Source organism: Impatiens glandulifera, chromosome 3 (genome assembly GCF_907164915.1).
Source record: "Impatiens glandulifera chromosome 3, dImpGla2.1, whole genome shotgun sequence".
NCBI classification, from domain to species: domain Eukaryota; kingdom Viridiplantae; phylum Streptophyta; class Magnoliopsida; order Ericales; family Balsaminaceae; genus Impatiens; species Impatiens glandulifera.
This window is the reverse complement of record NC_061864.1, coordinates 63,290,419-63,306,755: the sequence shown is the minus strand read 5'-3', so window position 1 is coordinate 63,306,755 and position 16,337 is coordinate 63,290,419. Positions and strand designations below refer to the sequence as shown.

Genomic DNA, 16,337 nt, shown 5'->3' with positions numbered 1-16,337 from the left:
TTTGGCAAGCGGGCCAAAACTCGGTTTAAAATCAAACAATGGCTAGAAAACACGGTCGAATGGCAGATTTTATGGTCAAAAGCATAATTTCTGAGTCGAGGCCTAGTTGTATAACCCATACAAAACAAAAGATGGTTCACATGACATAAAATAAATTGTGAAAATTTTGGTAACTTCTGAAGTTTACAAAATAAATTATAAATAATAAATAAATAATTTTAAAGAGTATCAATTTTTGTCCAACCAAAGCCGGAACATGAACAAATAAATAAAACAAAATCAAGTTTTGTCTCTCTCATCCTTAAAAATGCCATTTGTACATCGTTCATATCAAGATTCAGTCTTTATTTCTCTCTCTTTCTTCCTGTCTTCTTCTTCAACATCCCCATTGTTCTTTCCATCATATATAACCACCATTAATCCCCAATAACTTCTCTAAAATAAAACAAAACAATCAATGCAGACAAACACTATCAAAAACGTCGACCAATCCTCGTCGACGATCCTCATCCAATTACAATCAGCATGTTCAGATCTCAAAACCCTTCTCCAAACATCAACAGACATGGAAACCCACCTCAAAAAGATGGACAAAAGATCAGATTCTTTACACCAAGCTTTAATAGCTGCTTCAACAAGTATCGTTCCTTTACAATCGCTATCCATCGCTGCCAAATCGCTCGAAACAAGAATCAATCGCGCAGTATCTCCGTCGATTTGTCTCATTGATGGGTTCAAATTAGCGGAGAATCTCCAGCGTAAACTCATCGATTTCTCCGATGAATTACGAACTGAGAAATCGCCTAAGAAACGTCTTCGGATTCTAAAGAAATATGTTGATTGTGTTGATGAACTTAACTCGGCTATTAATTCTATTAGCCAAGAGGGTGAACCCGCGATTCAAAAGTTACAAGTAAGTTTTTATTTCAATCACAAGATTCTAATTTCTTCAATTAATAAAATTAATTATCATTTTTATCGTTTAAATGTAATGAAAAAAAACAGTAAAAAAATACACTATTTTATTTTCATCACCAAAACACGCAAGCTTGTTTAGAAACATGAAGCAAAATTTGAAAGGTTATTGTGAATATTTTGAATATATACTTAATTAAAATATATTTAAAATATTATTTATCTAAATTAATATTAAAAAAAATATTAAAAAAAAATAATTTTTAATAAATAATTTTTTTTTCTCTAATTCATATCTTTCAAACTTTCAAATTAGGTCAATATTTTAATGAGTCCATAAATAGTGATTTCATTTTTTTCATCGAGTTTAGATAGAGACCAAAGATTTTGAGCGACCTATCCGGCGTAAATAGCTCAAAAGATAAATAAGTATTGTTAATTTTGTTCGTGCTTCTTCCAAGTTTGAAGTACCATTTATTATCAATTAAGTAATTCTATAGTTGAAATATATATAATTTAATATATTATTTTTTTTCTTCTTAAAATAACTCAATATCCAGCTCTAATCTAACTTTATATGTTTAGTTCTTAAATTTGATTATCACTAAATTAGTATGATATTAAAAAAAACATTTGTAAAACTCTAATTTTTGAAATAAAATTAGATGTAAAAATGGAGCTGGTTTTATGTTGGTCAATTTTGAAAGAGTATTAGTTAACAAATTCAAATCTTGTTTAATGAAATGATTAATTTGATTTTTCATGTATAGGAAGTGGTTGAGTTTCTAAGTCGGACGAAGGCAACAGATCAATATAGAACACATCGATTAAGAGAAACTTTGATTACTCTCAAAGCATTGTATGAAACGGAAGTTGACGCAATGAGATTTGATGGGTTGCTCGATGAAGCGTTATTGAATTTACAAGACGAGTTCGAGTCTTTGTTGCTACAACTAAAACACCAAGACATTAAGGAAGGAAATGACGAAGAAATTGTGACCTATGATTTGGCAAATGAATTTCAGGTCGATGTTTTGAAGCAAATTGCAGAGACACTTGCAGCCAATGATTGTGTAGATATTTGCATTGATATCTTTATAAAGGTACGAATTCATAACTAAGTTCACTATAGTTTTTCATTAATCCATAGACATGATTATAAATGAAATTATGTTAATTTATCTATCAAAACAATGAAACATAAAAAAAAAAAAATATATGCCTAAAACTTTTGGTATACAATTTTGTAACTACCAACAAGTTATCAACTATGATGGGTTTATCAAAATGGCAAAAATCAAAATTCTTTTGTAAAAAAAAATCATCTAAAAAATTGTCTAAGATAATTTACAAATTTGACCCAAAAAAATAAAAACAATGCATATTTTTATTTTATCTAATTTTCACTTTAAATTTTTTTATCTATAGCAATCATATTTTTCATTTTTAACTTTGTGAAGTTCTAATTATGATTGTAACAATCATAGTCTTAAAACTTTATTTTCTTCACCCTTTTCTACATAATAAAATTTCATATAATTTAATCACGATTATATATAATGACAAAATTTTATTTTTACTTTCTTTTCTTATCCTATGCCTTATTTTTCAAATAAAATTATGAAATAAAAAAATATGCAAAAATAACTATGCTATCTAAACAATATTTCACCCTAAATGAATACATCCTTATTGATTATAAATTAAATAAATATTGTTCAAAATTGACAAAAATAAAATGAACAATACAAAATTTAAGAAATAGTAAAATTTTAAAATAATCTCAAATAAATTAATCATCTTTTAATATATATTCTCATCCATTATCATTCAATAACTAAAATAGTATCTCTTAATTTTTTTTAAAAAAAATATATTAAGTCATCTCATTATAAAAAAAAAAGGTCAAATTTTATATATAAATTATTTAAATAATTCTACCCATTTCATTTATTTGTTCATTTACTTTAATGACATATTATAAATCTCATTTATTTTAAATATTTTAAATTTAAATAGAATTCAATAATTTAATTTGTTTTTCTTTCAAAATATTGATTGATTCTCAACATGAATAATCACATAACCCACATCCGAATTTATCTTATTTCTTATCTAAATCAAATCAAACAAAATTGCATTCTGGATTCCTTTAAATTCTTAGTAAATTATTGAAATTAAAAACAATTGAATGAAATGATATGACAGGTTCGATACAGAAGAGCAGCAAAAGCATTAATGCGTCTGAATCCAGAATATCTCCGAACATATACGCCGGAGCAAATCGATGAAATGGAATGGGAAAATCTTGAATCATCAATCTCTCTTTGGATCCAACATTTTCAAATCGCCGTCAAAACAGTCCTCGTCGCCGAAAAACATCTCTCTGATCAAATCCTATGTTCCATCTTCCATAACTCTCTCTCCTCTCATTGCTCCGCCAAAATCTCCGACAAGATCATGGCTGTCTTCTTCCGCTTTGGTGAAGCCGTAGCTCGTAGCAACAAAGAGCCTCAAAAACTCTTCAAACTTCTAGACATGGTAATCAAAATCCCAAAACTATTTTTTATAAAAATATTTAATCCGGTCTAATATACTGATTTTTAAGAAAACAAATATTCTTAATTGGAAACAAAATAAAATAGCTAATTATAAATCACTATGCATTTGTATATTTAAAAAAAAAAATAGAGTGAACTAATTTTATTTTATTTTTATAATTTAGGAATGAAATATATTAGCGTAAATTTTAGTTATTTTTTAAAAATAAATAAATTAAAAAATTAGTGGGTTGGGTTACATTTGAATATTAAAAAAAAAAAAATATTCAGTTTAGACTAGTGCTACAAATGAGTCAAGCCGAGTTCAAGTCAGTTTGAGCTTGAGCTTGACTCGATTAAGTATTTATTAGTTTGATTTGAACTCAAGCTTGAACGAGTTTATACATTTGAGTTTGAGACGGACTCCACTGTTTAACTAAAAGCCTAGCTTGACTCGAAAATTCAAACTAAAATTAAATTTTCAAATATTTGTGAAGAAAAAATATTTATTTTAAATTTTATGTTTAATATTAAAATAAATAAAAATATATATTATTTATTATCGTGTTCGAAAAAGTTCGACGAGTCGAATAAGTATTATATGAGCTCAAGCTTGACTCGAATATTAAACGAGTCAACTCTAACTCAACTCGAATATTAAAAGAGTCGACTCGAACTCGACTCGAACTCGACTCGAACTTAGTTAAAGTCAAACTCAAACCGAGTTTTAACCGAGCGGCTCACGAACAACTTGTCTCATTCGCCGTTCTAATTCAGACTTAATGTAAATTCATCCATAATTATGATAAAAATTTAGAATTAGGGTGAATTTGAAAAAGTTTTTTTTTTTTAAGTATACTTAACAAAATTATAGATAAAAATAAATTTTGTTATTTTTTTAAAAATTAAAAAAATAAATATTAAATTAAATTAAAATTAATTATAAAGTTAAAGTTTATGTCACATTTTTATCTTAAATAAAAAGAATTGGGTGAAATTTAGCCCATTTGTCTCTTAATAGATTCGCTTTTGATGAGGCTAATAAAAAACGTTCAGGTTATTAATTTGCAACATCCATTCTCGAAACTTAAGATTAAAAATGATAAATTTCAGTTTCGAACTTAATCTGTACATTATTTGTAACACTGAATTTTTATATTTTTTTATCATACTAATTAACTTCAAATCATACAGTTCCAATCACTACAAAGTATCAAACCAGAATTCTCCACCGTCTTCGAAGGAGAAGCCGGAGAAGACATCTGTACGAGGTTTCGTGAGCTTGAGAAACTTCTAATACATAGTTCATGTAAAGTTTTTTGGGAATTTGGATTACAAATAGAATGTAATCAAGATGGTTATCCGCCCCCAGCAGATGGAAGTGTTCCAAAATTGGTCAGATATGCTACAAATTATTTGAAATTTTTGACAACAGAAACTTATTGTGGTTTGATGGGTAAGGTTCTTCAGACAGAACATGTTTGGAAATCTGGTGTTTTGTCGAAACCTGAATTGGAAGAAGATTTATTAAGGGAAGCCATTGTTAATATTATGGAAGCAATTCAAAGGAATGTGGAAACGAAGAGATCTCGTTATAGAGATAACATTCTTTCTCATGTTTTTGCCGTCAACACTTACTGGTAATAACTAATTTCATTCATTTTACAAATATTAACCTACTTAGATAGGAAATTACAGTTTTAAAATAGTCAAATTGATAATCTAAACAGGTACATTTACATGAGGACTAGAACTTCAGAATTGGGCAAACTATTGGGGGGACAATACATGAAAAAGAAGTACAAAGCTGCAGCAGAGGAAGCAGCTTACTTGTACCAAACACAAGCATGGGGAACTCTAATAAAACTTCTAGACAAGGAAGATCTAAAGAGAGCTAAAAAAGATGCAATTGGAAGTCTGGTTAAAGAAAAGATGGAAGCTTTTATGAATGGGCTTAATGAAATCACACAAAAGCACATGAATTCTTACTCTATAAGGGATTTGGATTTAAGGGATCAAATCAAAGATGCTACTTTGAAGCTTGTTGTTCCAACTTATAGAGAGTTTGTTGAATCCTATGTTTCTTTTGTGCAAGTCAAGTCTTATTTGTCTCCGGAATCGATTCAAGTGTTGTTGGAACAGGCATTTGAGGGAGGTGATCGTGAACAGGCTGGTGATGTTAATTCTTTTGGGTATAGGCGTGGATCAAATTTGAGGAAGTCGGTTGGAGATTCGCGAGATATGGGATCGTTTAATAGGTCGAATAATAGTATTGCTAGTCATGCATGAAATGTATTACATTTAGTGTGTTTTATTGAGAATAATGATCATTGTAAGTTGTTTGTATTTGAAAATGATAGACAATGGGATTTACATTGATGAATTGGAGATTGGTTTAAAATATTCTCAAGTAACTAATAAACTGAACTATTGGTTGACTGTAGATTGAATATTATGGAGATTTTTTTTTACACGAGAATTGTGATTCGGGTAGTTCGTAATCAAGTAAAACGTTATTCATTATGAAATTTTTGGCATTTTAAGGTTTCAGGTTCAACTCTGGTATAAAACAGTTTTTATCTTACTCTCTGGTATAAAACAGTTTTTATTTTAAGATACCCGGGTATGTAGGGACCCTAGGCTGGATACGTAGCTTGCCTCACCCTAATGCTGAGTCTATCCATGTTGGGATGATAATATCGAAAAGGAATAATAAATATATTCTCCATCTCATTACCATTCCTAATAAGAACTAGTTCAGTTTGAAAATAACTATTGAGAAGAAGAAAAAAAAGAAATGAAACTAACACATTCTATTATTAATAAGACAATCCATAGTAATAAATGATAAAATCTCCATATGATAAAATAAAGAAAAACCCATCTTTTTCTTTCACAAAAAAATGGTATTTCACAAGATGCATAAGAACAATCCATAGAGGAGGAAATGAAATGCCAAAAAAACAACAAATAAACAAGATAAAAATCACTTAGGCAATAGCCATTTGTCCATTTGCAACTGCAGGTTCCTTATTGTCATTGCCTCCTTCAAGCTGGCTCAAGTTTCCCTTCTCCTTTATAAGCTGAGTATGGTGGTGTTTGCAATAAAGCCGCCCTTCATGGGCAATGTAGTTCGACGGGCTAATAACACAGCCTCCATGGCTACACTTGAAACAACTCTTGTGGTATGAACTCCCATTCACAGTTACCTTTCACCATCAATCAAAAAATGTCCAACAATCAATAACACAAACACAAAGATAAATGAATGAATCTCACGATTTAACGAGAATCAGACAACAATGCCCAATTCTATAGCTTATCAATTAGCTAGTACACTTAATTAATGAAACACAAGATTTATTGATCTAACAATGCCTACATTCTTCAATAGACGACTATTCTGTTTTTTTTAATGTAGGACACTAGCAGGACTCTCACAGTCATAATCTTCACTTCAACTTACGACATTTTAAGTGAGAATTGAACCGTGACATTCTTCTATTAAGTACCAACTCTTTCAACTTAAGCTACCTATTCTATATATTATCAATAAGCAAATCATAAACACAAGATTTATTGAAGTTTAGCCAACAATTCTATAGATTATCAAGAAGCACGCATTGTAAATGAGTGAAACACAAGATCTAACAATGTCTACATTCTTGAATGGTCGACCATTCTATAGATTATCCATAAACAAATTCACTAAACACAAGATTTATTGAGGTTTAGCCAACAATTCTATAAATTATCAATAAGCTCGTATAGTAAATGAGTGAAACACAAGATCTAACAAGGCCTATAGTCTTGAATAGTCGACTATTCTATAGATTATCAATAAGAAAATTCACTAAACATAAGAATTATTGAGGTTTACCCAACAATTCTATAGTAAATGAGTGAAACACAAGATCTACCAATGCCTACATTCTTGAATAGTTGACTATTCTATAGATTATTCATAAACAAATTCACTAAACACAAGATTTATCAAGGTTTAGCCAACAATTTTATAGATTATCAAGAAGCTCGTCTAGTAAATGAGGGAAACACAAGATCTAACAATGCCTGGTCTACTATTCTATAGAATACAAATAAGCAAATTCACTAAACACAAGATTTAACGAGATTCAACCATCAAAATTGAAGAATTTGTAAATTGATTGTCTGTTGGACTTCAATAAGATAAGGGTAATGAATGGAATTAAGTAAAGATTTACCCTTTCAGTTGGATAACAAGTGTTCTTACAACCAACACATTTCTCCCTTGTTCCTCCAAACATACCAGAAACTTTAACAATCGAAGGTTTCTGTTAAAAGAATCATCAAATCATTAGAGATCAATATTCAAATGTATTATTATTTATAACATCAAATGAATTATTACTCCACCTCTGTATCCACTATTTTCTCTGGCTTAACTATCTTAGGTGTCCCTGTACAAACAAAACAACATCGTTTTAGAGAGCTTGATCTGTTCATCATCTATACAGATCTATAAAAAAATGAAACTTTAATCTGCACTAACCTTCAAAACTTTTCTCAAGACTACCAGTTCTTTTGAAGAGCTGATCAAAATGGGGTCTGCAATATAAGACCCCTTCAAAGGAATTGTAATTCCCCAGCTGCCATATACCCAGAGATTATTCATGGATTCATCAAGAAAAATCCTTTCTTTTTTCGAAAAATTTGAATCATAAAAGGGTTGACTTTAGATCTGTGAAGATGAAATCTTACCTTAAGGGTTCCCCTGCAATGATGGCATCGAAAACAAGCTTTGTGAAAGATACGATTATCAGCAGTAAGCTTATCAACAAGATAAACTGTCTTTTCACATGCGTTACATTTCTGGGTTGTACCTGCAAATGCCATTTTCAATCAATTCTTTCTCTCTCTAAAATGAAGGATTTGCAGAGACTGCTGAAGCTGGGAAGAAGAAGAAGATGAAGAAGAAGATAAGGGGATTGGGGAAAATAAAAGAAGGATCTTTTATATTCTTATTTCACACTCTCACAAATCATTTTGTCTAAACATCAATTCACCTAACTGCCCACTTTGCCAGATAATTTTTGCGATTTTAAATTTCAAATTTTATAAATAAATAAAAAACAATAATAAAAACAAAATTCAAATTCAAATTTCAAAACCAATGAAATGAAGGTCTTGTTTGATTTTTGATATTTTTAATAATCTTTTAGTTATTTGTAAAAAAAGATTTAATTGTTAGAGAGTAAATTACTTGAAGTTCTTTTTTGATTGGAATTTTTAAATCAAATATTATTTCACTTATGATTATTAATTATATAATTTAATTTATTAATTAAAATAATAAAATATTTTATATTTTATTATTATATATTACTAACTTTTAAATATTGTCTTTAAAAATATTAATTTTTTAAAATTTATACTTCTAAACATAATCTTATTAGATATAAATTCATTAATAATTAAAATATGGAAATATATTTTATTTTTAAAAAAGTAAATATTTTGGTTATAAATTTATACTCATATATATCTTTTAAAAATATTGATTTTTATTGCTTAAAACCGATTTAAATATTTAAAAACATGGTGGGACTAGTTTAATTTAACTTATTTGTTATTCGATATTATTTAACTTATTTTAAAATTTAATTGTGTGTTTTATATTCTAAATCACTCCCACTTATTATTCTTTCTAAAATGACTATAATGATTTTTTAAACAATATCCCCTTATAAGCTGAATTATAAGTGAATGAATTACTGCATATAAATAAAATCAAATTATCTGAATAATCTAAATCATTCTGCAAGCATATTGAATATGTTCAATAATAGTGATTCAAATAAAATGAATAGTATTAAATATATTAAAATATTTAATAATAAATTAAAACAAATAAATTGTAAAATACTAAAGAACAAGTTCTAAAATAAATTTATTAAAATATTTTAATTAATAATTTAATGAAATATTGTAAAATAATCCTAATGTTCTTATAAAATTTTGAATTATGCACTAAAGTTTGAATAATACCTCTAATTTCATTTTTTGTTTTTCTTAAAATCATCTAAGTTACATTCAAACAGACTTTATAAAGAAAAACTATTTTACATAACCATAATATTTAGAAATGATTACACAGATTTAAAAACTTTTGGAGAATTCGTCAAAGTAAATAACTTTAAAAAATAATTTAAATATACATAAAATACAGTGCCATATTTATACTATTACAATTTCACTATTCTAGATTTAACATTTATTATTTCAATACAGAGACCGTTTATATTACAACGGTAATACATTTATGACATTTTTTTCTTGTTTTCAAAAAGCAACATATTAATATATTACACTTTATTTTGATAAAAAAAAAATTCAACCAGTTATCATGAATTATTTTATTATAAAAATTTGAAAGATATGAGATGGGTATCTGAAATAGATTAAATATTTTTTAATGAAAAAATATTTTTTAATAATTGTTTTTCTGTCAAATATGTTTAATCTAAATTAACTTTTTAAATAAACTCATTATATATTCTATTTATATGGTTATTTATATGATTTGGTTCGAATTTGAGTTTTTTTGAAAAAATTAGAAAAAGAAAAAAAAATTGATTGTTGATAATTTTGAAGATGTAATAATTATTATTTTTTTGTTAAAACGATATAAAATATATTAATATAAATAAATAAAAATAATAATTTAAAATAAATGATATTTTAATATTTTGGTTAATAATTTGAATAATATGATTGATAAGAAAGATAGTTAAATATTAAGTTTGATTTTTTTGAATTAAAAAAAATAATAAAAAAAAAATAAATGTAAATCTTGCAATGGATAGATGTCATGATAGGTAACTTTGAGATTACACATGTCATGATTGTTTTTAAACAAATTCACTTTATAGCTTGTTTGATATTGATTTTATTTTTTAGTTTGATCTGGATTTTGGATCTAATCTTTGTTTGATTTAATTTTTAAAAAAAATATTTTTTAAACTTTATCATTCTACCATCTAAAATAGATGAGACAAATATTAAATAAAAATTATTTTCTTATTATTATAGATAAAATGAATGATAAAATAGATGAAATAAAAAAGAAAAAAAATATTAGATTATAAGTAAAATAAATAAAAAAAAATATTAAATCAGTTCTAAATATTGATTTTTTTTTTAATTAAAAGAGAATTAATATAACACTCCACAGTATATATATATATATATATTTTTTTCTTTTAAGCTAACTTTTCTAAACATGTGAACTCAACAAACCTGCAAATTTGATTATATTTTAGTTAAGAATATTTTTTACAAAATTATAAAGTATACAATTCTCTTTTAATTGTTATTTAAAAAAGAGACTCATTCACATTAAGTGCCAGCTAATTCAACACCATAAACCAGCTAACCTTCATCATACTTGGAACTGATGTGTCCATAAATTAACTTTTGCAAGAAAGGGTCATTTATAAATATATATATTCAATTACAATAATTAAAATAAAAATCAAACTTAAATTAAAAGCTAAATCAAGATTTAGTTTGATTCAACTTATTCATAGTAGCTGTTCTCGAATAGTGAAAAAAAAATGTTAATATTCTTAACTTAATCGGCTCCTTTGAAGTTTATCAAAAAAAAAAAAAAAAAAAAAAAACTTTAACAAAACATCATTTAATCAATTATCTAATTAATTACATTACTTAATTTATTAGTGAAAATACTAAAATAAATATTATTATAGTAAATTATTCGCAATAATGATCAAGTTTTAACGACATATTTGCCCAATCAAACAAGAACAAAATAATTAATGTGAACTTAACTAAATATTATAATTATATCTATGGACAAAACTAGAAATTTAAAGATTGCCTAAGTAGATGAAGCTCTTAAAAATTCTGAACAATTTTAAATTATTATAAAATGTACTATGCTTATTTTGAATCAAATAAGCATAATAACTTAGACCTTGTTCGAGGAAAGAGTTTTTTTGGTTTTATCTGGGTTTTATTCAAAAAAAAACCCTTGTGTGATAAGAAGTATGAAAAAATTGGTTTTTAAATTTTGAAGACTAATTTTCACTTTGACTTTAGAAGATATGGTGTAAGTGAGAGAATGATGGTTTAGAGAGAGATGATAAAATTAGAGGATAGTTTTGGTATTAAAATAATAAAATTATTTGATTTGATGGTTGATACGATGTTTGAGTTTCGGGATAAAAACTGAGTTTTATCCCAAAAATCCTTTCATCAAACGAGGCTTAGTAAATGATGATTTTTTTATTAAAACACTTTTTTTTCTTCAATTAAAAAAAGAGCACAAACACTCGTTTCTCTCCAAATTTTATTGGGTTATAATAACAATATAAGTAATAATGAGTAAATTTTATTCATATGGCATTTTGAGATTAAGATAATTGATTTATTTATATATCAAGGAAGGAAAAGATGGATTCTTTAAATTTTAATATTAAAGTAAAGATATGATCATCTCTCCTAACAAATGTCACGTTAGAGATATGATAGGATGACGGGACTGCCAGCTTAAAAAATTCAATAAAATAAAAAAATAGATTATAAAAATACTTTTCAAACTTATATTTTCCAATCAACTCAATCTATATTTAATGGATATTAGATTATTATAATGATCATAATCAAATAAATATATAAACTTTGTTTTTAAAATTAATCAAGAAAATAATATGCTATAACTTTAAAATAAATATTTAAATTTAGGAAAATAACTCAAATTCTTACATTAGAACAATCCACTAAAGAATGACAATATGTACACGTATACCTCGTACCCTTGGATACTCAATAATCGGGTTCGGATATTTTTAATTAGGTTCGGCTCGGAGTCGGGGTCAGAGACGGGCATAGAAAGAAAGAGAAGTTACCCATTGGGTTCGAATTTAAAGATGGAGATTATGCATACCAAATAGTAATTGGAGATACTTTAAATAACTATAAAATGACCTTCAAATGCTTAATATTTTGCCTTGGTGCCAAATCATGTATAGAATATTGTCAGTGAAAAGAATATGAGATACAAAATACATAAATCCACATGCAACAGTACCATTACTTAAGAACAATTCTCCACACTATACATCAACTTAGATACTCCATAAATATAACAAACATAAACAAATATAAAAGATCTACTTTATCTAATGTCTCTACTTATAAATGGTAATAGCTATTGGATTAAGATCCAATCGTTAAAGACTAAATGGTAATAACTATTGGATTAAGTACCAATTGCTAGAGGCTAAATAGTAATAGCTATTGAATTAAGTATAAATTGTCAGAGGCTAAATGGTAATAACTATTGGATTAAGTACCAAAGACTAAATGGTAATTGTGATTGGTTTAATAACCAATCACCAAAGACTAAATGGTAATTACCAATTGCCGTTGCCAATTAAGGCAACCGCGAGGACACCTCTGCCGATTGATGACGATTGGTTTTTGACCAATCGCTAAATGCCTATGGCGATGGGTCTATAGAGTTTTTTTTACTAGTGACCTTTGAACTTTAGTCGATGATAACAAAACAAAATTGTCTGGTAATAAAAAAATTGAACCTAAAAATCCATTCCTTTCTCGTACCCAAGTCAAGGTTAATGAATATAGATTTCCCCCCAAACAAAAATATTGACAGTCAATATATTTGTAACAATTAAAGTGGTATTGTCTCCTTTTAACCAATATCAATAAAATTTTTTTTGCTATAACCAAACTTAAAATGACTGAAGTCAGATGGATAAGAATTTGAAAACAATAGAAAGACGATTCAAGATGATCTAAAACTCTTAATATAATAGTATCCTACACACTTTATTTTTAATAAAATCAAAGTAGAATTTCAATAATTATCTAAAAATAAGAAACAATTTAATGATCTAAGTATTGGAAAAACTTCTTTAATAACAAAAATGGAATAATGGTTCTTTCCCTATTTGTATGCCACAGATAATTAAGAGACAAATCAAATAACATGAAATAAAATCAAACTGTGACAAATCAATTTTAGTTTGAAAAATCTAACAAAGATAAAAAACCACATAACTGTATGCCTTTTAATAGTGAGTTATACAAAAGTTTTCTCTACCACTCTAGAGATTCATTAATACAAAGTATTCACTTTTGATAGTGGATTACAGGAACAATGACAAGAAAAGATTTCACCGAAGTGGAATACTCAAACGAGTATCTTAGAGAAATCCAAACAAAGATTTAAACTAGTTAGATTGTAGAGAACGTCACGATGATTTACTACTTGTGATTCGAACCAAAACTGATACCCATCAACTACCCGATCTTCTCACCTAAACTCAATATTTAACCCTTACTTTTGTTTATGTTTTCTCTCTATGTTTAAGTTCCCGTATCTAACTAGTAACCCTTATTGTCTATTATATAGTCTAGAATAATATAAAATAATAGATAATAATATATTACACCTATCACATGAGCTGGACCCAAAAAACTTCCCCTCCATATGATTGGGTGGGCTCTAACAGCCCGCTCTTCGCCGACAAAAGTCTGGTCATATCATATCAGATTCATTTTCACTAGTATGAATTTTCTTTAAGTTAAATTGTTTCGTCTCGAGCACATCTCGAATTCAGTGGTACGTACATTACTTCAATGTGCTTGAATCTCGAATGGAATGTGGAGTTTTTTGATAGATGAATAACGCTCTAACTATCACTGTATACAATGTAATTTTATTCTTACATATCAAATTGTTTTAAGAATCTTCTCATCCACAACGCTTACTTACAACTCTCAATGATTGCGATATACTCTATCTCTATAGTAGATAGAGCAACACACTTTCGCAACTTGGAGTCTTTTCAATATCTAGCTTAAGAAAATACATTTATCTCCTCTCGAATTAGTCGAGTAAATTAATACCGTATCAAAAATTTTACATCCCTTAATGAACGCCATCTAATTGCTAGAGATGATCGTTTCTATCACCCAAGAGGTTTAATTAGTCAAACATTCCACACAATCTTATAAAAAGAAGAAACCGAAATTCTTCACAATTGTAATCATCGAACAGAGCCTTATTGCAAAAGTAAAAATGATTGATATCTTCCATATATATGAATTATATATATATCATATTAAAAATTTATTTATAAAATTTTATTATAATTTTATTTTATTTTATTTAGATAATTTAGAATAAATTGCGAGGTTTCTCCGAAACAAAACGGGACAGGATAATAAACGCATTTCTGTTCCGCACAATTGCCATTTTGAGATGAGATTTGCTGTTCTAAAATTTATGTTCTATTTTGTACCACTTTCACAAAATAGGTGAACTTTTCATTCTCTTCATTATTTTTAATTTATTTTTTAAAATAATTAATTTTTATGAAAGTGTTATATAATGAAACATATCATTTGGAACAACAGATTTGAACCTTGCCATCCTACCGTATAGTTCTAATCTCCATTACACTTGCATTTTCGCGTATTTTCTCAATTTTTATAATTTTGAATAAAAAAAAAAATGTAGGGAAAGAAATGGATTAGAGTTGTCTATATAAAATGAAATATGACCGGTTGACCTACATCAGGTCTTGAAACGACAGATTTGTTTTGTACGTCGGGCTTCAGCTATGGGTTGGGCTTCATCTTGGGTCTAGCCCACCTATAAAATAAATTCTAAACAAGTTAGCCCACACATTAAAAAGTCCATTATATATATTTAAAAAATAATACATCTTGATATTATTTAGTTTCTATTTTCATGGTCATATATTTATATCATTATTATCTTTATAATATTTTTAATTTTAATTAAATATTTTTAATTATGAATATTTTAAAAACCTAATTCTAATTTGTTTGTGTTAACTTATATTTATATTAGTTATATATATTGATACAACTGTTAATATAACTTAATTATTAATTAATATTCTCCTAAAATAAATTACTATGAAAATATTTTAAGAATAATTTTATTTACTTATGATTTAAAGAAATTATAAATGAGTTGAAGAGAAGTTAATGCTATTTTCAAGGTACATTTAAAAAAAAAAATTATGTAACTTTTAAGAGATATGTATCCAGCTTGATAGAAACACAAACTAAACACTAATATTAAACTTTTTTCACACTTATTTATTATGAAAACGGTAAAAATAGAACATCACGATTCTCGTGAAAGGTTTGTATGAACATTTTTTCCTAATCAAACGACGCTATATGTATTACATTTGACTTTGATTTCTCTCACAATTCAATATTTACTCTTCTTAGTACTTGTGCATTTTAAGTGCTTTCTAAGTGCAATCTTAGTCTAACTATATCTAGACATATTATCTACCTTGATTATTTTTTACAATCAAGAATATTTCTTTTTGTACTTACTTAGTTTAGTTAACGATCTTCACGTGATTCACATGATTTAGTTTGTTTTTTATTTAAAATTAAGCTTATCAGTAATTCTTTGGTCTAACTAACGTTCATAGTCTTATTTAACTTTCTCTTCACAATCAAGATTATTCCTCTTGGTACTCCCCTAATGATACTCTAGTCTAGCTAACACTCTTCACGTTGTCTAGTTTGACTAATCTTTACAATAAAAAATAATTCATGTTAGCTAACTTGAATCTTGATTTATTCCTCTTAGTACTAACTTTGTGCTATTTTGCTATAATCAATGGTGGATCTAAGTATTATGCTACATTGACTGTAGCCCTGCCGGGTGGCTCACTAGCCCAAACAGTAGATACCCTAATCTTAATTTGGATTTGTATAGCCCAAACAATAACTATGTCAGCTATCCACTATCATTATCATAGAGCCTTAAAATAGTAATTTTTTTTTAATTTTAATTAATAA

General features: G+C 27.1%; 2 protein-coding genes across 2 annotated transcripts; one reads left to right on the top strand and one right to left on the bottom strand.

Annotated features, from left to right (window-relative positions):
* The first annotated feature begins 237 nt into the window (after nt 1–237).
* LOC124931897 (exocyst complex component EXO70I-like) lies at nt 238–5,854 on the top strand. The gene is made up of 5 exons (XM_047472474.1): nt 238–913; nt 1,686–2,018; nt 3,124–3,456; nt 4,650–5,095; nt 5,186–5,854. Exons 1-5 carry the CDS (start codon nt 458–460, stop codon nt 5,742–5,744), a joined length of 2,127 nt encoding a protein of 708 aa, XP_047328430.1. The 5' UTR covers nt 238–457; the 3' UTR covers nt 5,745–5,854.
* A 393-nt stretch (nt 5,855–6,247) lies between these two features.
* LOC124931895 (LIM domain-containing protein WLIM1-like) lies at nt 6,248–8,407 on the bottom strand. The gene is made up of 5 exons (XM_047472473.1): nt 8,196–8,407; nt 7,987–8,083; nt 7,851–7,894; nt 7,679–7,768; nt 6,248–6,664 (listed from the first exon to the last, which is right to left on the bottom strand). The coding sequence occupies exons 1-5, from the start codon at nt 8,328–8,330 to the stop codon at nt 6,446–6,448; spliced, it is 585 nt and encodes a 194-aa protein (XP_047328429.1). The 5' UTR covers nt 8,331–8,407; the 3' UTR covers nt 6,248–6,445.
* Between the last annotated feature and the right edge of the window lie 7,930 nt (nt 8,408–16,337).